Source organism: Geotrypetes seraphini, chromosome 7 (genome assembly GCF_902459505.1).
Source record: "Geotrypetes seraphini chromosome 7, aGeoSer1.1, whole genome shotgun sequence".
Lineage (NCBI taxonomy): Eukaryota > Metazoa > Chordata > Amphibia > Gymnophiona > Dermophiidae > Geotrypetes > Geotrypetes seraphini.
Window position 1 is genome coordinate 118,688,477 of NC_047090.1, and position 27,741 is coordinate 118,716,217.

At 45.0% G+C, this 27,741-nt stretch overlaps 1 protein-coding gene across 1 annotated transcript in view; it reads right to left on the minus strand.

Moving 5' to 3' along the window:
- CHP1 (calcineurin like EF-hand protein 1) overlaps window positions 1-27,741 on the minus strand; it is a 63,479-nt gene that overhangs the window by 30,392 nt on the left and 5,346 nt on the right. The window contains exon 2 of the mRNA XM_033953326.1: window positions 3,457-3,529. Within this exon, the coding sequence (XP_033809217.1) occupies window positions 3,457-3,529 (73 nt within the window). The remainder of the gene's footprint in view (window positions 1-3,456; window positions 3,530-27,741) is intronic.

Sequence of the window (27,741 nt, forward strand, 5' to 3'; positions counted from 1 at the left end):
ATAGTGGCGCTAGAAAAGGTTCAAAGAAGAGTGACCAAGATGATAAAGGGGATGGAACTCCTCTCATATAAGGAAAAACTAAAATGGTTAGGGCTCTTCAGCTTGGAAAAGAGACAGATGAGAGGAGATATGATTGAAGTCTACAAAATCCTGAGTGGAGTAGAATGGGTACAAGTGGATCAATTTTTCACTTTGTCAAAAATTACAAAGACTTGGGGGACACTCGATGAAGTTACAAGGAAATTCTTTTAAAACCAATAAGAGGAAATTTTTTTTCACTCAGAGAATATAGTTAAGCTCTGAAACGCATTCCCAGAGGATGTGGTAAGAGCGGATAGCATAGCTGTTTTAAGAAAGGTTTGGACAAGTTCCTGAAGGAAAGTCCATAGTCTGTTATTGAGAAAGACATGGGAGAAGCCACTGCTTGCCCTATATCGGTAGCATGGAATATTGCTACTCCTTGGGTTTTGGCCAGTACTAGTAACCTGGTTTGGCCACCGTGAGAACAAGCTACTGAGCTTGAAGGACCATTGGTCTGACCCAGTAAAGCTATTCTTATGTTCTTATGTACTTCTAAATTAGATTACTGTAATATTGTACAAAATACTGCCATTAGAGTTCTTAGTAATGCACGTAGATATGACCATATTACTCCTCTATTCAAAGAATATCATTGGCTTCCAATTAAATTTAGACTGATTTATAAGGATTTAACTTTAGCATTTAGGTTAAATATTCAGGCCAACTTTGTTATTAACATAGAAACATAGAAATAGACGGCAGATAAGGGCCACGGCCCATCAAGTCTGCCCACTCCAATGACCCTTCCTATCTATCTTTGCGGATAGATCCCACATGTTTGTCCCATTTGGCCTTAAAATCTGGCACGCTTCTGGCCTCAATAACCTGAAGTGGAAGACTATTCCAGCGATCAACCACCCTTTCGGTGAAGAAGAAATTCCTAGTGTCACCGTGCAGTTTCCCGCCCCTGATTTTCCACTGATGTCCCCTTGTTGCCGCGGGACCCTTGAAAAAGAAGATATCCTCTTCCACTTCGATGCGACCCATGAGGTACTTGAATGTCTCGATCATATCTCCCCTCTCTCTATGTTCCTCGAGTGAGTAGAGCTGCAACTTCCCTAACCGCTCCTCGTATGGGAGCTCCTTGAGTCCCGAGACCATCCTGGTGGCCATTCTCTGGACCGATTCCAGTCTCAGTACATCCTTGCGGTAATGTGGCCTCCAAAATTGCACACAGTACTCCAGGTGCGGTCTCACCATGGATCTATACAGTGGCATAATGACTTCAGGTCTACGGCTGACGAAACTCCTGCGTATGCAACCTATGATTTGCCTTGCTTTGGATGAAGCTTGCTCAACTTGATTTGCAGACTTCATGTCTTCCCTGACAATCACCCCTAAGTCTCTTTCTGCTTCAGTTTTTGTCAAGATCTCGCCATTTAGGGTGTAAAGCTTGCATGGATTTCGGCTTCCCAGGTGCATGACTTTGCATTTTTTGGCATTGAAACTGAGTTGCCAGGACCTAGACCAGTGCTCCAGTAGAAGTAGGTCATGCATCATATCATCTGCCATTGAATTATTGTCTGTTGTGCTCTTGTTCACTACATTGCTTAGCTTGGCATCATCGGCGAATAATGTTATTCTTCCTCGGAGCCCTTCTGTCAAGTTTCTTATGTAGATGTTGAACAAGATCGGGCCCAGGACGGAGCCCTGTGGCACTCCACTTATCACCTCTGACATTTCGGAGGGGGTGCCATTCACCACTACCTTCTGAAGCCTACCTCCAAGCCAGTTCCCAACCCAATTTGTCAATGTGTCGCCCAAACCTAAAGAACTCATCTTGCTTAGCAACCTGCGGTGTGGTACGCTATCAAATGCTTTGCTGAAATCTAGGTAGACAATGTCCAGGGACTCACCAGCATCCAGCTTCCTCGTCACCCAGTCAAAGAAGCTGATCAGGTTGCATTGGCAGGATCTCCCCTTAGTAAATCCATGTTGGCGGGGATCCCTTAGTTTCTCCTCGTCCATGATTCTATTCAATTGGTGTTTGATTAGGGTTTCCATTAGTTTGCTCACTATCGATGTGAGACTCACTGGTCTGTAATTTGCCATCTCCATCTTGGAGCCTTTCTTGTGGAGTGGGATGACGTTAGCTGTCTTCCAGTCCATCGGGACGTTACCTGTACTAAGGGAGAGATTGAAGAGCGCGGATAGCGGTTCCGCTAGGACATCACCCAAACTTCAAAACTATCAAAACTTTTGGTCCTATATCACCCAGTTTGGAATTGGAATTGTCAATATCTTCAGTGCATTTAGTTAAAATCTACTCGTAATTATGCCTTTTGTTGCCTCAGTCTCATTGTTATGGAATTCTTTTCCATTTGAAAATTGATCTTAATCATCCTATTCTAAATTTAGAGTTCTTTTAAAAACTCATCTTTTTAATTTAGCATTTCATTAGAGATTTCTCAGATTCTATTTTTGCAGCCACTAACAAACCTTTTTTCCCCCTTTTTATATCTTTCCTTTTAATGCAACATTCTTTTCCTTTTATTGTTTTTATGTAAACCGCATTGATGTTAACAAAATGCAGTCTATAAATTCCAAATAAACAAAACATATTAGAGCAGATTCTTTCTAAACCAGTAATTTAGTTTGGATCAAATTCATTCTATTGTCCAAACATTTTAGAGCAGATTCTTTCTAAACCAGTAATTTAGTTTGGATCAAATTCATTCTATTGTCCAAACATTTAGATCAAATACATCCTATTGTCCAAACATTTAGATCAAATACAACTGCTTGAGGCTATGTTTTAGGGATTCCCAAATTAATGTGCTATCTAAGGGCTCCCTTTACAAAGCTGCATTTGGCTTTTTTATCCCTGGCTGTGGCGGTATTAGCTCTGATGCTCATACAATTCCTATGAGCATCAGAGCTAATACTGCCACAGCTGGCAATAAAAAGCCTAATGTAGCTTCGTAAAAGGGGGGGGAAGTTTATATCAATTACACATAATGATATAAATACAGTAGTACCTTGGTTTATAAGCATAATTCATTCCAGATTTGGGAAAAAAAAAATAATTTTTTTTTTTTAATTAAACAAGACTTCATGCTGGGAGAGATTTTACTCATTTCCAAACACCATGCCTTATCCAATTCTAACAGCAATCAAATCATAAGTGAATCATCCCTTCTCTGTGAATATTTAAATAAGGACCTCTCCAGAAGTCCCCTCCCCACCAGTGTCTACCACCATCATGCAGTGAAGACTTATTTTTCCTATGATATCTGGCACTGGCTTGTAGAACAAATAAGACTTTTCTTAATCTAGTCATCTCTGGAAATGTGTGCCAGAAAGCCTCTAAATCCAGGATTAAAGCACTGGTAGTATGGATGCTTCCTTGTCTCCTTACAAATAGGTAGTGCTTACCAGAGGGTCCCATTTTCTCCTTTGTCCAAGCTAGTGAACCGACTATACAAGCGAGTGATTTGACTGTGGGAAACTGGGGAATAAAACAACAACAAAAAATGTTATTAGCCACAGCCAAGCACCAAACTCTACTCTACACAATCAAATGTCAGATTATAGCCCAGCCCCTGGGTCAGAGGTCTCACTCTTTCAGGTTGCAAATGGCTTTGGTTTAATGGGGGCATAATTCCTTCAAATTAACTTTCAGGCAAACATTCACAAGGTTAACACAAAATTGTTGTATACCTAATTTAAGTACACAATCTAGATTCAACTGGTTAAAAGCACTGGAAAGAGCAGATAGGAACCCTTATTTACTGCCTGTAGCCATGAAATAAAACCCCAGTTTGGAATATGCAGCGTGCCTGAACAAAGAAAACATCAGACATCATAGAAAAAGAAATATGGACTCTAGGATTTTTTTTTTTAAAACTACATCTTGTCCTATACTAATAGGATAGTAAACATAGAAAGTGAAGGCAGATAGATGAAGGCCAAATGGTCCATCCACAATCTCATCCGCTCCCTAAGAGATCCCACATGTTCTTTAATTCAGACTCTTTGTCTCTACCACCTCTACTGGAAGACTATTCCATGCATCTTCCACCTTTTTTGTTAAAAAAAAAAAAAAAAAAAAGCATTTCCTTAGATTACTCCTAAGCCTTTCACCTCTTAACTTCATCCTGTGCCCTCTCATTATGGAGCTTCTATTCAAACTAAAGACACTCCCCTCATGTGCATTTATGCCACATAGGTATTTAAATACCTATCATAAATCCTTTTTCCTGCCTTTCCTGCTAAGTATACTGCACATATTGAGATATTTAAGTCTGTCCTTTATGACAAAGACTATGCATCATTTTAGTAGCCTTCCTCTGGACCAACTCCATTATGTTTATATCTTTTTGACAGTGCGGTCTCCAGAATTGTACACAATATTCTAAATGGAGGTCTCACAAGTGTCTTACAGGGGTATCAATACCTTTTTTTCCCCTACTGGCCATACCTCTCCCAATGCAACCTAGCATCCTTCTAGCTTTCACAGTTGCCTTTTCAACTTGTTTGGCCACCTTAAGATCATCATATACTATCACACCCAAATCCCGCTCCTCTTTCCTGCACAAAATTCTTCACCCCCCTAAAACTGTACTGTTCTCTCAGGTTTTGCAAGCCAAATGCATGACCTTGCATTTCTTGGCATTAAAATTTTAGCTAACAAATTACAGACCACTCTTCAAGCTTCACTAGGTCCTTCCTCAGGGGTGTCTATTCTATTACAGATTTTGTTATCTGCAAAGAGGCAAATCTTACCCGACAGCTTTTCAGCAATATTGCATAAAAAAATGTTTAAAAGAACAGGCCCAGGAACAGAACATTGAGGCACACCACTGGTAACATCCCTTTCCTCAGAGAGATCTCCACTTACCACTACCCAATTTTCATCTTCCACTTAACCAGTTCCTGACCCAGTCCCTCACTTTGGGGCCCATTCCAAGGGCACTCAGTTTATTTATTAGATGTAGAACACTATCAAATGCTTTGTTAAAATCTAAATATACCACATCTAGAACACTCCCTCTATCCAATCCTCTGGTCACCCAGTCAAAGAAATTGATCAGATTTGTCTGACAAGACCTGCCTCTTGCAAATCCATATTGCCTCGGGTCCTGTAATACACAGGATTCCAGAAATATCACTATTCTCTATTTTTAAATATGTTTCCATTCATTTACTTACCACAGAAGTCAGACTGGCCTGTAGTACCCTATTTATTCCTTACTTCCATTTTTGTGGATAGGGACCAATTTGCCCTTCTCCAGTCCTCTGGTACCACTCCTGATTCTAGAGAAGCATTAAAAAAATATCAGCCAGTGAAGCTGCCAGAATTTTCCTAAATTCTTTCAGTACCTTCTTTTAGTGCCCTTGGATGTACACCATCCAGCCCCATTGCTTTGTCCACCTTTAGTTTAGCGAGCTCTTCATGAACACAATCTCTGAAAATCGATCAGGGTCTACACTTCAATTCCTACTTGCATTTGTCTTCTGCGGTACCACTTTCACCATTTGTAAGTACTAAGTCCAGAATGGCCCCATCCTTCATGGCGTCCATTACCAACTACTGGAACAATTTTTGTAGAGAATCCAGGATCTCCTTACTTCTAGAAGACACCGCAGTTTTGATTGAGTCTGTGATTGCGTATTCTGTTGCCCGGGTCACCTCCGATTTGAAGAGTGAGTGGATGTGGTAGGCTGGCTATACTTTTGTTTGGCATAGTAAGTGGAACATCTGGAGGTAACATAATATCTCCTTGGAGCTCAAGTCTGGGTTGACTTAGAGGAAGACAAGGTGACAAGGTGATCATGCATCATTGTCTACAACAGCTCTCTTAGCTGATCTTGCAAAATGGCACCATATCAATATTGGCAAGTGGTACAGAAGGCACAGTCAGGTGTCGTGGCGTTGAGACCTCTTATGTCAAGGCATGCTTCAAAGGAGACATCAACTGCATCGACGCTTAAGATGATGATGATGTCTGCTTAGATAGGGAAACATGTTTATGCTTCTTAGCTTTCTTATGAAGCTCCCCTGATGATGGTAGCACTGATGAGGAAGATGAAGCTTTTGGTGCCTGTGTCGATACTGGAGTAATTCATGGTTGAACATTAGCTATTCCAGATGCACGTGAAGTTGACCTGAAAAAAACTTCTCAAATTACAACTTCCTGGCTTTTAGTGACCTCTTTTGCAACGGAGAACAGAGCGTACAAGATATATCTTGATGGTTAGGACCTAGACACACCAATCATGTGGGTCTGTACCTGAAATGATTCTGTGGCATCAAGTGCACCGTTTGAAGCCACTAGGAGCCTTGGATATTGAAGGAAAACCAGCCAACAGTAGGTCAAAGGACTCAGTTGTTCGGGGAGGTCGAGAATACAGGATACTGAAAACAAGTCGATGCTCCTGGTCTGAAAACAGGATGAAAAGAGCCAAAAGGCCAGAAAAAAACTCTTTAATAAACAGAAAAACTTGAAATGAAAAAAATGAAATGAAATAGAAAAATATGACTAAAAGTAGGGAAAAAATGAAATGGGAAGGCACAAAAAATACAATAGTTTGATGAACTTAGAGAGATTCTAAAAAACAGCTTCTCAGCTCTGCAGAAAACTGAAGGTCCCACAAGCTAACGTTGTAATCTCTTGTATTCTCTAGGCTTGACTATTGCAACGGATTATAGAAAGGTATTACACAAAAGAAACGTAGACATTTGCAAATTATACAAAACACGGCAATCAAACTAATAGCTAAAGCAAGGAAATTTGATCATGTGACACCGTTACTGATTAAGGCACTGTGGTTCCCAATATCACATAGAATCCTCTATAATAAAATCCTAAGCGCGCATGTGCACTTAGGGATGGCGTGTTCCCTGACAGCATGCTGTGTCCCTTCTGTGCAGAATTCCATTTTCAAACATGGAGGCAGGGAACACGCCGGTGACACCCCCTCCCACCCTCACTCACCAACCACTGCCGCCGCCACTGCTCCTCTTCAAAGCAGCCTGCTGAAGTTCACGGCCGGCTGTAGCGAACCTCGCAGGCTACTTTGCACCTCGGCAGCACGTTCCCTCTGATGTATAATGGCATTATGATTTCAGGCTTCTGGCTGACGAAACTCCTGCGGATGCAACCTAACAACTGTCTTGCCTTAGATGAAGCCTTCTCCACATGATCAGCAGTTTTCATGTCTGCGCTGATGATCACTCCCAAGTTTAGTTCTGTTGAAGTTCTAGCTAAGGTCTCATCATTCAAGGTGTAAGTTCTGCACGGATTTCTGCTGCCGAGGTGCATGATCTTGCATTTCTTAGCATTGAAGCCCAGCTGCCAGTTCGAGGACCAAAGCTCCAACAAATGTAGGTCCTGTGTCATACTATCGGGTGAATTGCCATCTCTCACTATATTGCATAGTTTGGCGTCGTCAGCGAATAATGTTACCTTACCTTGAAGCCCCTGAGTTAGGTCACCTATGAATATGTTGAAAAGGAGCGGGCCCAAGACTCAGCCCTGCGGTACTCCACTGGTCACCTCCGATGTTTTAGAGAGGGTACCGTTAACTACCACCCTCTGAAGTCTGCCACTCAGCCAGTCATTGACCCATGTAGTTAGTGTTTCTCCCAACCCCATTGATTTCATCTTGCTCAACAGCCTGCGATGCGGGACACTATCGAAAGCTTTGCTGAAGTCTAGGTATACGACGTCCACGGATTCTCCCAAGTCTAACTGTTTTGCTACCCAGTCAAAGAAGCTGACTGGATTGGCAGGACCTACCCTTGGTGAATCTGTGTTGACTGGGATCCCGTAGATTCTCCTCATCCAAGATTGCGTCTAATTTACGTTTGATTAGTGTTTCCATGAGTTTGCATACTATTGATGTGAGACTCACCGGTCTGTAGTTTGCAGCCTCTGCCCTGCAACCCTTTTTGTGCAGTGGAACAATGTTAGCTGTTTTCCAGTCTTTGGGGACTCTCCCCGAACTTAGGGAGAGATTGAAGAGTCCTGATAGCGGTTCTGCCAGGACATCACGCAGCTCACTGAGCACTCTGGGGTGTAGATTGTCCGGTCCCATGGCTTTGTTCACCTTGAGTCTTGCCAGTTCGTAGTAGACGTCGCCAGGTGTGAACTCGAAATTCTGAAACGGGTCTTCCATGCTGGGCCTTGCCTGCAACTGCGGACCGTGCCCCGGTGCCTCGCAGGTGAAGACCGAGCAGAAGTATTCATTCAGTAGTTCTGCTTTATCGGAATCTGATTCTGCGCAGTTCCCATCTGGTTTTCTAAGGCATACTATCCCGTCTGTGTGATTCCCCTTCCTGTATGTGCTTACCTTTTTTGTTAGTCCCTCCCCCATTCCCACTGTTTCAGTATGTCTATAATATTTGTTGCTCGTTCCAACATGTGTGTATGAATTATTTTATGTAATACTCAGTTTTAACTTTTATGTACTCCGCTTAGGAGCCTGAATAAGCAGAATAACAAATTTTAAATAAACTTGGGAACTTAGGAAGGCACCGGCATATACGCAGTAAGGGTGGTCTTAAAGATTTAAAAAGTGACAGTACACTTTTTGACTGTCCATGCTGGGTTCCACGGATGACATCACCAACATGCGAGAATATACTGCCTGTTTGCCCTCGGATAATTAAATGTCTCTATCATATCTCTCTCCCGCCTTACTTCCAGAGTACATATATTGAGGTTTCTTAAGCCTGTCCCCATACATTTTATGACAAAAACACTAACAAGTTTTATCATCAGCCCTCTGGATCGATTTCATCCTATTTATATATTTTTGAAGGTGCATCTCCAGAATTGCACACAATATTCCAAATGTGGCCTCACCAGAGACTATACAACGACACTATCACCTCCTTTTTCCTATTAGCCATTCCTCTCTCTATGCACCCGAGCATCCTCCTGGCTTTGACTGTTGCCTTTTCTGCCTGTTTTGCCACCTTAAGATCAGACACGTCACCCCCAAGCCCCACTCTTCTTTCGAACACAGAAGTACAGTACTTGGCTTCTGTGTACACATACTTTATATACCTTTTATAATTAGGGGAAGGGAAGGCATAAACAAATCTTTAGAGGATTTCCTTTTGTCTCTATGGCTGTGACATTCATAAACACAAACATTCTAGAGAAACTCAAGTATCCTGAAGTCAAACTGATTTCAGCATTACTCCATAATATATAGAAATAAAACAAAAGATAATACTTTTTTATTGGACTAACTTAGTGTACTGTTTGGTTAGCTTTCGAAGGTAATCCTTTAGATCAGATCTGATAAAGGATTACTTACCTTCAAAAGTTTTTTTTTCCTTTTGTTTTGTGTCTACGTATTTATTTCTAGATATTATCTTAAAAAGTGGACTAAGACGGTTACCACACCATTTCAGTCAATATTACACCACAAAGCCTCCATTCACTTTGATTAATTTTTAATCAAGTTTTGAAAAAGGTTTGATTTGCCATTAATGTGTCCAATAGCTGGTCCTCTCCTTCAGAGATTAGCTTAAGGATTTTTTTCCCTTCCTTTCTCAGAGCAGACCGATAGAACCCAAGGATCTGGAGTAAAGCTTCAGCAATCTGTTTTATAAAAGTGCAGGAGCAGTAGAAAGAGGGAGTATCAGTTCACACAGACAAGAGAGACAGAACATGCTTTTAACTGCAGAATATGGCTGAACTCTGACACAGTCATGTTAATACTAGCCAGAACTCATCTTGAGCAATAAAAAAAGGTGCCGACTTGGGAATGTCTGTTCAAATAAAGATGACTCAACATTCAGACCATAAAGAGATCTCTAGCAAGGAGAAAAGGCCTAAAGGTTATAGCAATTGGGTGAGACCCAGGGCTCCACTGACCCTCTGAGGCCTTACCAGAGTAATATTCAGAATTATAGGGAGGTTACGGTACTGTAGCCCCTGAAAATGAATTTAGAGCATCAGTAACAGTTGAGCTGCAGGACTCAATGAAAGATAGTGACATTGAAAGGATAGTGGAGAAAGTTGGCCCTGTGTTTTTTAATGTAAATGAATGGTGCAAATGGGCTACTGATATTCTCATTCACTGGGTTCTAGGGAAGTATAAGAGGAAAATTCTGATTTTGATAAGCTATGCATCTAGCCTTGGGACCGCACTATAATAAATTTGGCTCTCACTCACCCATACCCAACTATTTTGCTACACCTCCTTGGAAGTACTTAGAACTCTTTCTTCTCTACCAAATGAGGCCCTAGAGAAATTTCTATATAGAGTGTGGGTGCGCTAGATACAGTACTTAAAAAGCATGAGCATTGGCCCAATACAGAAGATTATGGTAGAGACAGCATAAAGAATTTCTAATAGAATTATTAACCCCTGATATTACTAAACGCCTCCTGTTGTTTTCCAAGGACCCTTAAACAACCCTTTTTGACACATTAATGCTCAGGATTGGGTCTGTGTGGAAGACCCAGCCATCCCAAATTATTTCAGTGTCAGAAGCAAGGAGGTGGTGAGCTGAAGGATCGCCCCAATACACAAAAATATACAATCCACAAGAATAAAAGGACAGAGGTACTTACAGAAATGCCTCCAGCTACATCCCTTTCCATGAGCTCAAGGCCCAGAAAGATGAATTAGAAAGACAATTAAATAGGAGCAGGATAGACATACTATGCAGTTGGAATTGGACAGAGTAAAAAGTGATGCAACAGCCTTTAAGGAAAACAGGACTACTGCATACAGATATCTTGACCCTCTGTATCCAAATTCCAAGATGACTCAGGCCTTCATAGCCCTGCCTGACTCCTTTCATTTACCCGAGAACTCACTTGAGGAACCTTGGAATGAGGGAGAAAGTATTCAGAATTCAACTTAAAGGTTTGAGGCACCTTTGATATTGGACACTTGTGGCTGCCCAAATGTTAACAGCATTATAAGAACATAAGAAGTTGCCTCCGCTGGGGCAGACCAGAGGTCCATCCTGCCCAGCGGTCCGCTCTCGCGGCGGCCCATCAGGCCTAATTGCCTGAACAGTGTCCCTGACTAATTTTGTAACTGCCTCTAATCCTCTCCCTAATACCTACCTCTACTCCTATCTGTACCCCTCAATCCCTTTGTCCTCCAGGTATCTGTCCAGACCCTCTTTGAAGCCCTATAGCGTACTCCTGCCTATCACATCCATGTATCCACCACCCTCTGAGTGAAAAAGAACTTCCTGGCGTTTGTTCTAAACCTTTCCCCTTTCAATTTCTCTGAGTGCCCCCTTGTATTTGTGGTTCCCTGTAATTTGAAAAATCTGTCCCTGTCTACTCTGTCTATGCCCTTCATGATCTTGAAGGTTTCTATCATGTCTCCTCTAAGTCTCCGCTTTTCCAGGGAGAAAAGCCCCAGCTTCTTCAGTCTGTCATTATATGAGAGGTCTTCCATACTCTTTATTAGCTTAGTTGCTCTTCTCTGGACTCTCTCAAGTACCTCCATGTCCTTCTTGAGGTACGGCGACCAGTACTGGACACAGTACTCCAGGTGTGGGCGCACCATTGCACGATACAGTGGCAGGATGACTTCCTTCGTCCTGGTCGTGATACCCTTCTTAATGATGCCCAACATTCTGATTGCCTTCCTTGAGGCTGTGGCGCACTGCGCCGACGCCTTCAATGATGTGTCTACCATCACTCCCAGGTCTCTTTCAAGGTTACTCACCCCTAGCGGTGATCCCCCCATTTTGTAAGTGAACATCGGGTTCTTTTTCCCTACATGCATGACCTTGCATTTCCCTATGTTGAAGCTCATTTATAGAGGGTCAGGATAAATTAGCTTTGATTGATACAGTGGTGGAATCAGTTTAGAGCTTCTCCGACTACAGACCAGACAAAGGTAGAAATGTACAAGATTCAGGGTATAAATAACATAGCTTCAAGGTGTGTGACCATCCCACTTAAATGGGGTATCCCAGTGCAAAGTGAACAGAGCAATGACATTTTGGAAACTACTGCCCCACTATAATGAGTACAGTACAGACAAAGAAATAATTGGAATTGATGTCTTCGACCAGTTAGACTTGGTCGTGGATATGGCTAATTTTACTTGGTGGCAGGATACAGGAATTCCAAATGCTTCTAAAACTTTAGTTCATGAGGTCATACCCATGCAGTTAACCACTCAGTGTACTAAGGCAGCTCAGCAGCATTCCCTCAGAGGTTGCAGTGGCACAGTGATTAGAGCTACAGCCTCAGCACCCTGAGGTTGTGGGTTCAAACCCCGAACTGCTCCTTGTGACCCTGGGTAAGTCACTTAATCCTTTACTGCCTCAGGTACATTAAATAGATTGTTAGCCCTCCTGGACGGACAGCGAAAATGCTTTAAGTACCTGTATGTAAACTGCTTTGAGTGTGGTGTTATAACTACAAAAAGGCGGTATACAAGTTCCAATCCCTTTCCCTTCCTTTTCCCATATTCCAGTTTGGGCATAAGACAAGCTAGATTGTAGGAGAATGCACACTGAAATTCTGTTAGAAGATCCTTCACCACAAAAACAATATCCAGTACCTCATTAAGCAACAGAAACAGTAAATAAGATTGTACAGGTACTGAAGGAGAGGGGTCTGATTATTTATTTTATTTAAAAAATTTATCAACCACCTATTCCTAGGTGGCATTACAAAAGTAACATACACAAAATGAAACAGACCTCTCTTTTCAACATGCAACTCTCCAGCCTGGCTAGCTGCCAAACCAGGGGGCTCCTTCAGGCTCACTATAGACTTTCAGGCCCTAAATCAGGTTTCCAAATCTGTGGCACCAGTACCCTGAAACGTTTTCTAAACTGAACCCTAAATGTAAATTTTTCTCTGTATTAGACATATTGAATGGCTTTTAGAGTCTGCCCCTGGCCCCTGAATGCCAGTACAAGACAGCTTTTCTGTGGCTGAACAAACAAATGCATGGACTAGGCCACTGGCCACTATCCCTTGTCCAGATGGATAGTATTAAATTACCTGAATTTGCTATAGCTCACCTTGATTGGTGAACAGTTAATGTTACAATCTCTTCATCACAAGGATTCTCTATTTGTACTGTGATCCCATGGTCAGGACATCACACTGTTATTTATCCTAACATTGGTGTGCAGTTTGACAATATGATCCTATATCCTTTGGATCACCTCACTTGGGTACAACCACTGGATGATAACTGTACTTTATTGAAGCTGATGGATAACCCTCTGTCTGAGCAGACACCATTTCATTTCAAGTGTGAACCTCATCAGTTTAAAGAGGCTGACAGCTCCTGCTGGAATAATTCATCCTCCTGTTCCCTGACTGCCAAGCTCTCCTACTCACTTACTACCTCAAATATTTTATACTACCTTGGAGCGGGACACTTGTTTTCAACTATTCTTTCTACAAAATATTATTTTTCTCTGGATCCCCGGGTACATGACATCCACTTTCTTAAGAACACTTTGCTATATACAAGGTTCAAACTATTTACTCACACCTGGTGTCCCATTAATGGTGTTGGAGATCAGCAATGTATGCCAGTGTTTCTCAACTTCTTCAAGCCAAGTATCCCCTAAGTCTAATAAATATCAACCGAGTACCCCGTCTATTTCTATGTTTCTATGTAAGCTCCACCCCAGACCCCATAATAACAGTACTAATTGTAATGCAATTTTTTCCATCCATTTTTCATATACAATATACACAATATAATCTTAATACATAATAGCAACCACAAAATTAATAGCAACCACAAAATTTAAAAAAAACACCACAAAGCACATTGTACGCAGAGAAAATGTTAATTACAGTATTTATATTTGGGGGGTTTTCAAAGAGGACAAGGCAGATGACTAAAATATGCAATGTCACCTCAGTAACAACTATATAAAAAAATAGACAAATATAGTGCAAAATATAGACATCAGATATAAATTCTCAAAAAACTGACATTTCGATCACTAAATTGAAAATAAAATAATTTTTCCTACCTTTGCTGTCTGGTGATTTCATGAGTCTCTGGTTGCACTTCCTTCTGATTGTGCATCCAATATTTCTTTCTTTCTGCCTCCTGCATGCTTCCTCTCCTCTAGACTTCATTCCCTTCCCCAACCAACATATTTCTCTGTCCCTCCATGAGTTCAACTTTTCTTCCTCTCTCCTCCGCCACCATTGGCAACATGTCTCCCTCTCTCTCTCATTCCCTCCCCTGCTGCAAAAGGAGTGGGGAAAGAGAGAGAGATATCCAGGGTGTATCTCTCCCACTCCCTCTACTGCCATGTCCAACATTTCTCCCTCCTTTCTACCAGTTCAACATCTTTCTCTCTGCCTAATGCACGCTTCCTCTCCTCCAGTTCTCATTCCCTCCCCCAACCAACATCTCACTCTTTCCCTCCATGAGTTCAACTTTTTACTCTGCCCTCTCCCCCTTCCCCTGAGTATGACATTTCTTCTTCCCTCCCCATCCATCTTTCACTCTCTCTCTCTCCAAGAATCCAACACTTTCTGCCTTCTGCACACTTCCTCTCCTCCAGACCTCATTCCCTTTCCCAACCAACATCTCTCTCTGTCCCTCCATGAGTCCAATTTTTCTTCCCCTTTCCTCCACTCCTACTAACAACAAGTCTCCTTCTCTCTTTGTCCACCTGTCTTGAGAGATCAAGGCATCTCTCCCACCCCCTCTACTGTCACATCCAACAATTCTCCCTCTCTCATCCTCAGGATCATGTGCAGCATTTTTCACCACTACCCACCAGCCCCATTTCTTCTATAACCCCTCTCCAGCACAATGCCACATCTCTCCCTTCATCACTATGTCCAACATTCCTCCCCCTTGCAATCCCCTTAATCTGTCCCTCTGTTCCCTCTCCACCACCCTATCCAACATTTCTCACATTCATCCTTCTTTCTCCTATGCATCTCCCACTCCTCTATGACCAATTTTCCTTTCCCCATGCGCCACCATCTTTCTCTCTGACTCACACACTCATACCCAACAATTCTCCCTTTCTATTCCCTCCCTCCTATGTCACAAGTTAGTGCCCCCTTCTTCCCTCTCTTCTGGGTCCCATGTTCATGTCCCCTCTTTCCATCTGTGTCGAGTTTGTGCCCCCACCCGTATGTAAGTAGCTGCCCATCTGAAAAGCCATTGATGCCTCCAGGGATTCCACCTTCCTGCCTACCCCCTGCCCCTTTCAAACCCAACCTAGTTCTTGTTCGAGCAGCACTCACTTCTTCTGTCTTCAGTGGGGATGCACAAGCAGCGATTCACATGCTACATGTGGCTGACCCACAAGCCTTCCCTCTGACGTCAACTCTAACATCAGAGAGAAGGTTTCTGGGTCAGCTACTTACATGCAGAATGTGAAATGGTGCATGTGCAATCCATGCAAGGAGTGCTGCTGAAGACTGAAGGACCAAATGTGGCTTGAAGATGGTAATTGCGTCGGCTTTAGGGGACAGGCAGGAACGTGGGATCCCCAGTGGAAGTGGACACCTCTACGGATGGGCAGGAATTGGCAGCCAAGCTGTGTACTCCCAACAAACGGCTTGTGTACCCTTAGACTGGTGTATGCTACAACCTATTTCACGCCTTTGGTAACCAATGATTCTTTGGACATTCCAGACTATTTCATATGTTATGCATCTACTCCCTCTTGGCATGGGGAACAAGACATTTCATAAGCTGCTGAACTTTATGGGACTCCGTGCCTATATTGAACAACTTAAGACAACCTCCAAAGAAGTGAATCATACTATCACTTTTGAGAATGGACAGATTGTACAAACTGTTGAAAATTTGCTGCGAGAAGTTCTTGTCTCCATGGGACATTTTCTTTGGGTATGTCTTCAATGTCCTTCTTCACCCTATCATTATCTTATTGTACAAATTTTGCTATGTATTTTTATGATTTTCCTAGGCTGCACATGTATCTCTCTTTACAACACATATACCACAAAATACCATCTACATTTTAAGGTAGTTACATATGATTTTCTAGTATCTTATCTCCGATACCTAACTAATTTGCCATTGTCTAATCATGCGTGGCATACCCCCCCCACTCATGGCATCCTGGTACCTTAAGCCTTGACCTCTTCAGAAAACTTCCCGCATCTCTTATGAACTGTTCATTCTCTCTCTGACAGGCACCGAGGTGGCATATTGGGTTTCCCTGCCCAGAGGTTGCTACCCTAAGACACGAGGTTTGGACTCATAATGGGAATTGCTCATATGTATAGCCAATGAGACAGACTGTGCAGGACAAGGGGACCTGCTGATAATAGCAGAATATAAACTATTGGAGGTAAGAGAGAGGCCTCATAGAATAGCAAACTGGCAACTGCTGTATTTAAAGCAGGGGCAGGAGTGAATGCACTATGGACAGGTACTGCAGGCCATACACTTGAAACAAACAAAAAAGTGGGCAATGTCAGCATTACATTTACTGTGTGTTGGCAAATTCAGAGTGCAAGAAAGGATTCTAGGATATTATATTAAACAAATCGGACCTTGAAAATCTTTGTGCAGACAGACTGAATAGCTCCTGCCCATACAGTCTAACAAAGGCCCTTAGAATGCCACTAAATGACTCTTAAAAGTCCAGCACTTAACAAAGAACCATTTGCATAGTACTGGGGAGTATCCTGCAAAGCCTTTGACTTTCAAACAGATGCGATAAGGATAGGTGCTTAAAGAATTCAGACAGACACAGAATGGCTTCAGTTACCAGAACCATTATTTCAAACAGATACCAAATGGAGACAAAGGGCGATACTAATTTTTAGAACAAACTCAAATCTATTAAGACAGGCTGCAGCATCTTGAGCTCCTTTCTTGCTCCTTCTTCTCTGCCTCTTCACACTTATACACCCATGGATTAAGAAACACACACATACCCCATTCATTCAGGCAAGGCACAGGCTCTCTGCTATGCTCTCATTCATTCAGGCAGGCCACAGATATATACACACAGAAGCAGCTCTAAATCTAATTTAAATTATGCTCTATATTTGTAAAAACCTATCCCTATAAAATATACTTTTTATGCACCACCTGTCTCTTGTCTCATCTTACTTCCCACTGCCTCTGAGGCCTGAACTCAGGACCCAAAACCCAAAACAGACCAGATAATATAAAACCACATTACATAGAATAGAGAATACAAAATCACAAAAGATTACAGTATTCAGTGCACTATTTGGGGGCAGTTCTAATTAACGTCAACCTGCCTTGAGCTACATTCAAGAAAGTTGTGAGCCAAATGTAACAAAAAAATAAAAATGAATGAGCTGGAGGACACTGGCAGGCCAGAGAGCACATATCCATCCATTCTTTAGATGTCAAGAGTTATAGTATTACTCAAGTACACTGCCCAACAGAATCATTCAAAAGATAAATAAACTTTCAAGAAATCAGAGGTCGATGCTCAAAGCTACTACCTGTGTTAACATGCTATTAATGCCAGATTTGCAGTACACACTGCTGTGTACCAAGTGTTTAGAGTTTGAAATGTATGATCAATGAGGTCAATAAGCATTCCTTTGCAATGCAAAGAAGGAAACAATGGCTTATAATGCTGATAGATTTTGAGGAGGATTTCTTGTTAATTTTTCACATTAAACTGCTGGTTTTATCTTCTTTAAAAAGGAGGCTCAGTTTTAAAGACATACAGGAGGGAACAAACAGGTACTTGTGTCAGAGCAAAACCAAAAGTAAACACACACCTGTGCATGTTTTTCTGCACCTAAATAAATATGAGCCTTGCAAAAAGCACAGTTACTTACCGTAACAGGTGTTATCCAGGGACAGCAGGCAGATATTCTCACATGTGGGTGACATCATCCACGGAGCCCCGACGCGGACAGCTTTTCAAGCAAACTTGATAGAAGATTTCAAGTTTGCTAGTGCTGCACCACGCATGTGTGTGCCTTCCTGATCCACTAGAGGGCGCATACCCTCCTCATGGTCCTCAGTTCAGATAGCTAGCAAAGAAGCCAACCTCGGGGAGGCGGGCGGGTTGTGAGAATATCTGCCTGCTGTCCCTGGATAACACCTGTTACGGTAAGTAACTGTGCTTTATCCCAGGACAAGCAGGCAGCATATTCTCACATGTGGGTGACCTCCAAGCTAACCAAAAAAGGGACGGAGGGAAGTTGGCAATTCAAGAAAACAGATTACGCAAAACCAACTGGCCCAACCGGCCGTCGCTCCTGGACAGAGTATCCAGGCAGTAGTGGGAGGTGAAAGTATGAACCGAAGACCAAGTGGCAGCCTTGCAAATCTCCTCGATAGGCGTCGACCTGAGGAAAGCTACAGAAGCCGCCATCGCTCGGACTTATGTCTCGCGACTCGACCATGCAGCGCGAGACCAGCCTGAACGTAGCAAAAGGAAATACAAGCAGCCAACCAGTTGGACAAGTTGCGCTTGGAAACTGGGCGTCCTAACCGATTAGGGTCGAGGGACAAAAACAATTGAGGAACCGTCTGAGGAGACTGAGTGCGTTGAAGATAAAAAGCCAACGCCCTCTTACAGTCAAGTGTTTAAAGCGCCACCTTGCCAGGAAGCGAGTGGGGCTTCGGAAAAGAGACCAGAAGAACAATGGAATGATTGAGAGGAAAGTCCGAAACCACCTTGGGCAAGAACTGGGGTTGAGTACGCAGGACCACCGTGTCATGAAGAAATACAGGAAAAGACGGGTCCGCAACCAGAGCTTGCAGCTCACTGACTCTGCGAGCAGACATGAGAGCAACCAGGAATACCACCTGCCAGGTGAAGTAATTCAAAAGAGCTTTATCAATGGAATCAAATGGAGGCATCACCAATTGAGTCAGGACCACACAAAGATCCCAAACCACCGGAGGGGCCTTGAGCGGAGGATGTACATTGAAGAGATCCCTCAAAAGCGGGAAACCGTCGGATGGATGGAGAGCAGCGTCCCATCAAGCGGCCGATGAAAGGCAGCAAAAGCACAGAGGTGGGCTCGAATAGATGTCGATTTGAGACCAGACCGAGACAAGTGAAACAGATAAACCAGCACTGAAGGCAAGGAGGCAGAGAGCGGATCCATGCGGTGCTCAGCACACCACGCAGCAAATCAGGACCATTTCTGGGAATAGCATTGCCGAGTGGAGATCTTTCGAGAGGCCTCGAAAACACCCCCACCGACTTGAGAGAAACAGAAGGAGGGAGGCACGTTGCGAGGAACTAAGCTGATAAGTGTAGAGACTGCAGATTGGAATGCAACAGAAACCTCAACACTGAGACAGCAGAGAAGGGAGCATAGGTAGGAACAGAGGCTCCCTGACATGCTGGAGGAGCAGGGAGAACCACAGCTGCCAGGGCCACAGAGGAGCCATCAAGATCATGGTGGCGCAGACCGACAGGAGGTGTATCAAAGACCTGAGAATCAGAGTAAAGGGAGGAAACACATAGAGGAACCTGCCCATCCAATCGAGAAGGAAAGCATCCACCTCGATGCGAACCCGGGAGAACATCCTCGAGCAATATCGAGGCAACCAGTGAGTGAGGGGCAAAGCGAACAGAACTACCTGTGGGGTTCCCCACCAAACAACCACATGCCGCAGAGTCTGAGAATGGAGCGACCATTCATGCGGCCGAAAAGGGCGACTCAACGTGTCCACCAGACAATGCTGCTCGCCCCGGAAATACACCGCCCAAAGAAAGAAGTAGTGGTGTAACTCCCCCTCCAATGACGAAGGGCTTCCCTGCAAAGTAACAGGGAACCTGTACACCCTGGCTTGGTCACAGAATACATCGCCACCGGGATGTCGGGACGCACCAGGACCCCGCAATCCAGCAACCAATAACGAAAATCCACCACGGCATTGTAAATGGCCCGGAGTTTCAGCAGATTGATGCGGCTGCGACGGTCCGCACCCGACCAAAAGACCCCGAATCCGAAGGCCGTCGTGTTGCGCCCCTCAGCCGATGCCGAGGAGTCCATCGGCAGAACCTTCTGATGCGGGGATACGAAGAGGTGGCCCATCAACGAAACCAGCGCACCACAAAAGCGCTGGGAAGCGGGATCCCGATCCTGCCATCACTGAGATGCTCGGGTCCAGCGGGGAACACGAAGAGGAAACCAGGCGAACATCGGGACATGAACCGTGGAGACCCATGATCCCAAAGCATCAGCATCAGCTCGGCCGAGGCCGAAGACCGCTGAGACACCAGCTGACTCAGGCGCAGACAGGCGGCCTGCCGAGGCAGAGGCAGAAAAGACTGGAGGCGGACTGAGGACAGAGGGGCCATCGTCCAGTATAAACAAACAAGGCCCTCCCCCTGAGGCCGAGACAAGAAGGAGCGCAGACAAACTGGGTCCAGGTCTGCCCCGACGGACTCCTGAGACTGGGGCGGACAGAGTCTGAACCGCTCCCAGACTAGAAACTAGTGCAGGTCACGAAGGGCCAGGACCAGACGCAGATGGGAGGATGGGAACGCCCAACCGACAGAGGCGAGGCTATACTCCCAGTGTGTAGACACGGTGACACCCCTCCCGAAGGGAGGGGAGGAATCCCCAGAAAGAGAGCAGCCCGGAGGCTATGCGAGAATAGTCAAAAAGACGGCCAGGAGTCGCCGAAGCCGGCGGCTGGACCATAACCCGGCGCTGCTGCAGCTATTGCGGCTGCTGCGAAGGAGGCCGAGATAACACAAGAAAGGTATCCGGAGGGCCCTCCGGAGAAGGAGTCCAAACCACCAAGGCAGAAGGGATTCAGCTGAAGGCGTCCCGATAGGCGAAGGACCGGTCACGTTCTGAAAGGCGGTTAGTGGCCTCCGCAAGAGAGGCCTCAAGAAACGCAGTACTCACGCAAGTAAAAGTGGCGAGACGATCCTGGAGGTTCGGATCCTCAGCCACACTCTGCGCCAAGCGAGATGACGCATGGCGGGAGCAATAGAGCCGGAGCAGGGAGAGAGTCTCCTCCAGGAAACCAAACTCCGCACTACAAGAATCCGTCATGGCTGCCCGGAATGAACCGAAGAGAAAACGGGGAACCCTCTCGAATAGGAGCCGGAGATGCCGAGGCACAGAGCCACAGACGAAGTCGAGGCACGAAGCCCCCGTCGAAACCGGGGCGCAAACCCGCAGTCGACGCCGAGGCCCAAAGCCTCAGCCGATGCCGAGGTATAAAGCCCCTAGCGACGTTGCGGCACCAATCCACAGTCGACTTCGAGGCACAAGGCCACAGTCAAGCAAAGGGCACAAAGCCCCAAGCGACGTCAAGTCACAAAGCTCCAGTCAACGGCGAGGCAAGAAGCCTCGGTCGACGACGAGGCACAGAGCTCCAGCCGACGATGAGGCCCCCAGCCTCAGTCGACGTCGAAGCACAAGCATCAGGCGACGCGGAGCACACGGCTCAGCCGACGTCGAAGGTACAAAGCATCCGTCGACGTCGTGACACCAAGCCCCAGTCGACGTCGAGGCAGAAAGTCGAAGCACAAAGCCCCAGCCGACGTCGAGGCACGAAGCCCCAGCCGACGTCGAGGCACGAAGCCCCAGCCGACGTCGAGGCACGAAGCCCCAGCCGACGTCGAGGCACGAAGCCCCAGCCGACGTCGAGGCACGAAGCCCCAGCCGACGTCGAGGCACGAAGCCCCAGCCGACGTCGAGGCACGAAGCCCCAGCCGACGTCGAGGGACGAAGCCCCAGCCGACGTCGAGGGACGAAGCCCCAGCCGACGTCGAGGGACGAAGCCCCAGCCGACGTCGAGGGACGAAGCCTCAACCGACGTCGAGGCACGAAGCCTAAGCCGACGTCGAGGCACGAAGCCTCAGCCGACGTCGAGGCACGAAGCCCCAGCCGACGTCGAGGCACGAAGCCCCAGCCGACGTCGAGGCACGAAGCCCCAGCCGACGTCGAGGCACGAAGCCTCAGCCGACGTCGAGGGATGAAGCCTCAGCCGACGTCGAGGCACGAAGCCTAAGCCGACTTCGAGGCACGAAGCCTCAGTCGACGTCGAGGCACGAAGCCTCAGTCGACGTCGAGGCACAAAACCTCAGGGACGTCGAGGCACGAAGCCCCAGGAGACGTCGAGGCACGAAGCCTCAGTCGACGTACGAAGCCTCAGTCGACGTCGACGTACGAAGCCTCAGTCGACGTCGAGGCACGAAGCCCCAGTCGACGTCGAGGCACACCGAAGTCCGTCGAGGTTCAGAAGTCGGCACCGTACCAATGAAACTGGTAATAAAGGTGCAGCAGTACACTCCATAAAGGGCAACCTCGAGATGAGTATTCCCATGAAAGGAGGCACGCATCGAAGGTCTCGTAGAGGCGGGCACGATTGCACTCGATGCCTGGAATGCCTGAGACTCAGCCGGTGGCGTTACCAAGGTAACGCACCTAGAAGAAAGAAAGAAAGAAAAACTTACCGGGGATCGAAGCTACTCAGTCCGATTCCAACGAAGGAAAAAGGGTCCCGGCCATTCTGCTCACACGAGGTGAGCCCAGAGAGAGGCCAGGGAAGAAGAAAATACAGCTGCAGCAAAATGAGGCCTAGCAGCATGGCTGAGGCCCAAGAAGGGCCTGCCGATGGAACCAGCAGAAACACAATAAAAAGTCCTTTTTTTTTGTTGTTGTTTTTTTTTTTTTTAAACAAAGAAATACACGATCAATTAACAAACGCACAGCAACTCCCTAACAAAATAAAGAAGCCGCGGTGCCAGAAAGGCACTTAGAAGAACGCAGAGAAGAGAGACAGGGCTTTCTGGCTCAGCGGAAAACTAAGAACTGAGGACCATGAGGAGGGTATGCGCCCTCTGGTGGATCAGGAAGGCACACACATGCGTGGTGCAGCACTAGCAAACTTGAAATCTTCTATCAAGTTTGCTTGAAAAGCTGTCCGCGTCGGGGCTCCGTGGATGACGTCACCCACATGTGAGAATATGCTGCCTGCTTGTCCTGGGATAAATTCTATTTGCTAGTAATATTTGTGAGGCTCATGTTTAGGTGCTGAAAGAAAAAGCATTGATATGCACCGATAGTTGTTTTTGTCTAGGCATGTACACAAGACTACCGCAAAACCTTTGTGTGCAATGTGTCAGGCATGTTCCTCCCTTCATTTCCTGTTGAATAAATTGAATGGTTTAACCACATAAAATTTAAATATAAATTTGCTTCAAGCATTCCTGATCTAGATTTTTGCATTACTGTTGCTGAATGCTGTGCGCATAGACCCATAATGCATTGGCCCCTCAGTTTCCTTCAGGACTAAACAGAAATATCAGACAATGCTGTCAATTGCAAAACCTGAAATTTCAACACCTAATGCCCCAGTTCAGATGACATTGAATTGATCCAATATAAAAGCACAATCACTTCAAAAAGGCAGAAAGTACACTGTAATGAAATGTGACCAGAGTCATTTGTTCTCTCCACCCTCTCCTTTTTAAGCTGGCACGGAATCCCTGTGTACCTCTGAGCCAGATGATGAATGCCAAGGAACTACAGTAAAGACATTTTGTGAGCTTGGAGACAGTACAATCATGTCTCTTATCCTCTGTTAGTGGGGCATGTCATTGCTAGAGAGTGAGGACAATACAGCAGATGGTCTGGTGTGAGGCATGGCATGAAAAGTGGTGATGGCACTAGAAATGCTGTTATGGCGATGGGAGCTTCCACAGAGCGTCCATGCGGGCAGTGGATTTCAGAACCTTTAACATGGAAACCAACATCATACTTCTATAATTAGGATTATTTGTCCTATATGCAAATGTTCTCATCTGTAATTTTATCTGCCATTTAGATGCCCAGTCCACCACAATCTGCTTTGAATAACTGTGCCATCTTAAAGTTGCCTCACTCCCTTTTCCAGATCATTTCTAAAACATGTCCTGGGCAGGGCAGGATTAACCAATAGGCCCAGTAGGCACGTGCCTAGGGCCCGAAATGGTCAGGGGGCATCAACATTGTTTTTACCAAACGGCGATGGGCCCCTCCAGCATCAATCGGCAACGCAGGCCCCCCCCGATCGGCAATGTGGCCCCCCCTCCACCCGATCAGCAACGCGGCCCCCCCATCGACAGAAAGTAATACAAGCAAGCAACGCGGGTAAGAAAGGCAACGGGAACTGTAATTTTGCAAGCGGTGCAGCTTGCCCAAAGCTTCCCTCTGACACAGCTTCCTGTTTCCCCCTGGGCATATGGTGGGGTGGGGCGGGGCAAGGGATCCAGTGTACTTGTGTGCCTAGGGACCCTCGATTAATTAATCCTGCCCTGGTCCTGGGACCTGAAGCGATTTCAATTTCTGCATGCATGCAATATTCTAACCTCTCTCATTCTCTGCCCATACCCCCTCCCCCCATCCTTCATGGCACATTCACCTTTACTCTGGGCCCAGTCTTATTTTCAGCTAAAGGAAGCAGCAGCTCTTCCTGCAACAGCTTAGGCCCAACTGTTTATATGAACCATTGGACCTCGGGTCACATAAATAATCAGGTCTGAGTCTGCACAGGAGAAGGAAGTGACCCTATGCGCACCAGGCAACTTTCTACTCTTTGTCCTGGGAGAGGGGAAAAGAGAGCAGAGCCAGTCAGTGCTGCTTTTCAGAATTCAGTGCAGGCATGAGCAAGTGCAGAATTCTATGCAAATTCTGTGCCGTGCAATTGCACAGAATTTCCTCAAGAATAAAACAGCTCACTGAACTGGGATGTATATTTCAAAACAGAACTCAGAGTCTCCCGGAAAGAGAATCAGTTGGGCCATTAGACAAGTGAGGGATAAAAGGGGCTCACAGGAAAGACGAGGGCCATAGTAGAGAGATTCAATTAATTCTTTGCTTTGGTCTTCACCGAGAAAGATGTAAGGTAGTTAGTTACCAGTGCCAGAAATGGTATTCAATTCTCATAAATCAAAGAAACTCAAACAAATCTCTGTAACTCTTAAAAAAAATCAGATCATATTACGTTTTATTACAGGCAGCTCCACTGGCTTCCATTAGAGACACATGTGATGTTTAAACTGGGAACTCTCTGTTATAAAACCTTACACAGTCAAGCGCCTGAGTTCCTGTTAGAATTACTTACTTTATTCACATCGAACCATTCATTACTTAATACTGCTTTATTTGTTTTTCCCCCAGTTCGAGGCTGTGTGTATAGGTTCCAGCAACGCTTATTTGCAATTCAGGCAGCTAGCTGGGATAAGGAGTTACGTTCTCTATTTAGAAGGTCTTGCTCTTATATACATTACAGATTGAAATGATTCTTGTTTGTAAAATTTTTAGAGAATTGAATTGATTGAAGTGTGGTTCACTGGGAATGTCTAGTTTTCTATTTTTGTGAACTGCATCAATTCGCAAGGTTTTACGGTCTAGAAATGTAATGTAACATACTGGGTCAATTTGACAAATTGAACAGTAGCAAGTTGCCTGGACCAGATGGTTTACATCAGTGTTCTTCAATCTTTTTACACTGGCGTAAATAAAATAATTATTTTGTGGACCGGCAAACTACTAAGGGGTCCTTTTATCAAGCTGCGGTAGGGGTTTAACGCTCATAATACCGCACGTTAAACCGCCTGCCATGCTAGCCGCTAACACCTGCATTGAGCAGGTGTTAGTTTTTTAGCCAGCCACAGGGGTTAGCGCGTGATGAAATGTCCGATGCGCTAACCCCGCTAGCACAGCTTGATAAAAGGACCCCTAAGACTGAAATTTTAAAAAACCCATCACCACCCCGTCCACGTGAGCTTGGTCCCACAAACCATCTGATCCCATCCGTACAAGCCTCAAATAGTTATGATTTTATATTGAACATATTTTATTAAAGTATAAAAAGAAACAATATTCTGTACAATTGTCATTTTATAAATACAAATAATACAGGGCAAGGATCAACAAAACCCCCATCTCCCCTCCCCTTCACATATATCCCCTCTACTATCAAGAAAACTGAATAAGCCAAATTATTACAGAATGCTACATAAATATCAAGCTAACAGAATATCACAGTCACATATGGCAGGAATGGTGTTAGGGGGAGTGTAACTAGGGCAACTGCCCCCTGGTCAGAGAGAGCCCTAAGCCAGCTGGAAGCTAAAGAAGCACTGCCTAGGCTTTTCACTCCCCAGTTAAGTCTAACATCAGCTCTAGCAGGATATATATTTCAAATCTGATATATTCTAATCACAAGATAGAAATAAAATTATTTTTTTCTACCTTTTGTCATTCCTGGTTTCTGCTTTCATCGTCTTTTCACTATCTTCCATCCAGCATATGCCCCTTCCATATGGTATCTGCTTTCTTTTTATGCCCCTTTCCCCTTTCCATCCAGCCTGCGCCCCCTCTTTCCATTTTACATGATTCATACCAGCTTCACTGCTTTTATCATTTTTCATCTCTCCTACACCAGATCTAGCATCTTTGTCCCTCTCTCCTTATTTCTCATCTGACCCCCTTCCCAGCATCAATCTCTCTCTTTCTCATTCCTCTGTCTGTCCCCTTTCCCTCATCTGATCTCTCCAATCCATCCTGACTCCTTCCCCTCTTCTAATCTCCCTGCCAGCTGTTTCCTTCCTATTTTCCTCCTTCCCTGTCCAGTAGTACTCCTTTCCCCTCCCTTGTCCAGGAGTACCCCTTCTCCCTTCTCTCCTCCTTCGCTCTCCAGCAAATATTTCCTCTCTTTAGGCTAGCGGCAGTTCTGTGTGCTTTTAACTTCGGCACACAGTTGCCCCTAAGCAGTAGTTTAGCCACGGTTTCATGAAGCAGCCTCGGGGCCTTTGGTAGGTCGGCCCACATCACAACATCAATATGGGCCGGCCTAGCAAAGGCCCCGAGGCTGTCTCATGAAACCGCAGCTAAACTACTGCTTAGGGGCAGCTGTGTGCCGAAGTTAAAAGCACACAAAGCTGCCACTGCTGGTCTGGGGGTGTGGAGACAACGGCAGAAGGCATACGTGGCAGGAGTCGGTAGAAGGCAGGAGTCCCAGCATAACGACGGCAACAGAAAGTTGAATGTCAGCTGATGCAGGCACCTTTTGTTGCTGTGGGGACCTGAATCCTTCATGGACTGGCAAGATTTTTTTGCAGACCGGCAGCTGAAAACCACTGGTATACATCCCAGAGCACTGACAGAATTAAAAAATGAACTTCTAGAGCAGCTGCTAGTAATTTTTCATTAAAATTCCTTATAGTACTGAAGACTGGAGGATGGCCAACGTGATGCTGATTTTTAAAAAGGTTTCCAGTAGTGATCTGGGAAATTATAGACTGGTGAGTCTGATGTTGGTGACAAGCAAAATGGTAGAAACTATTATAAAGAACAAAATGACAGAACATATACATAAGCATGGATTAATGAGAGAAAGCCAACATGGATTTATTCAAGGGAAATCTTGCCTCACCAATCTACTGCATTTCTTTGAAGGGGTGAATGAACATGTGGATAAAGGTGAACCGGTTGATATTGTGCATTTGGATTTTCAAAAGGCATCTGACAAAGTACTTCATGAAAGACTTGAGGAAATTAGAAAGTCATGGGATAGGAGGTAATGCCCTTTTATGGATTAAGAACTGGTTGAAAGACAGAAAACAGAAAGCAGGTTTAAATGGTCAATATTCTCAATGGAGAAGGGTAAATAGTGGAGTTCCCCGGGGGTCTGTGCTGGGACCACTGCTTTTTAACATATTTATCAATGATATAGAGATGGGAATAACTAGTGAGATAATTAAATTTGCTAAATTTGTTCAAA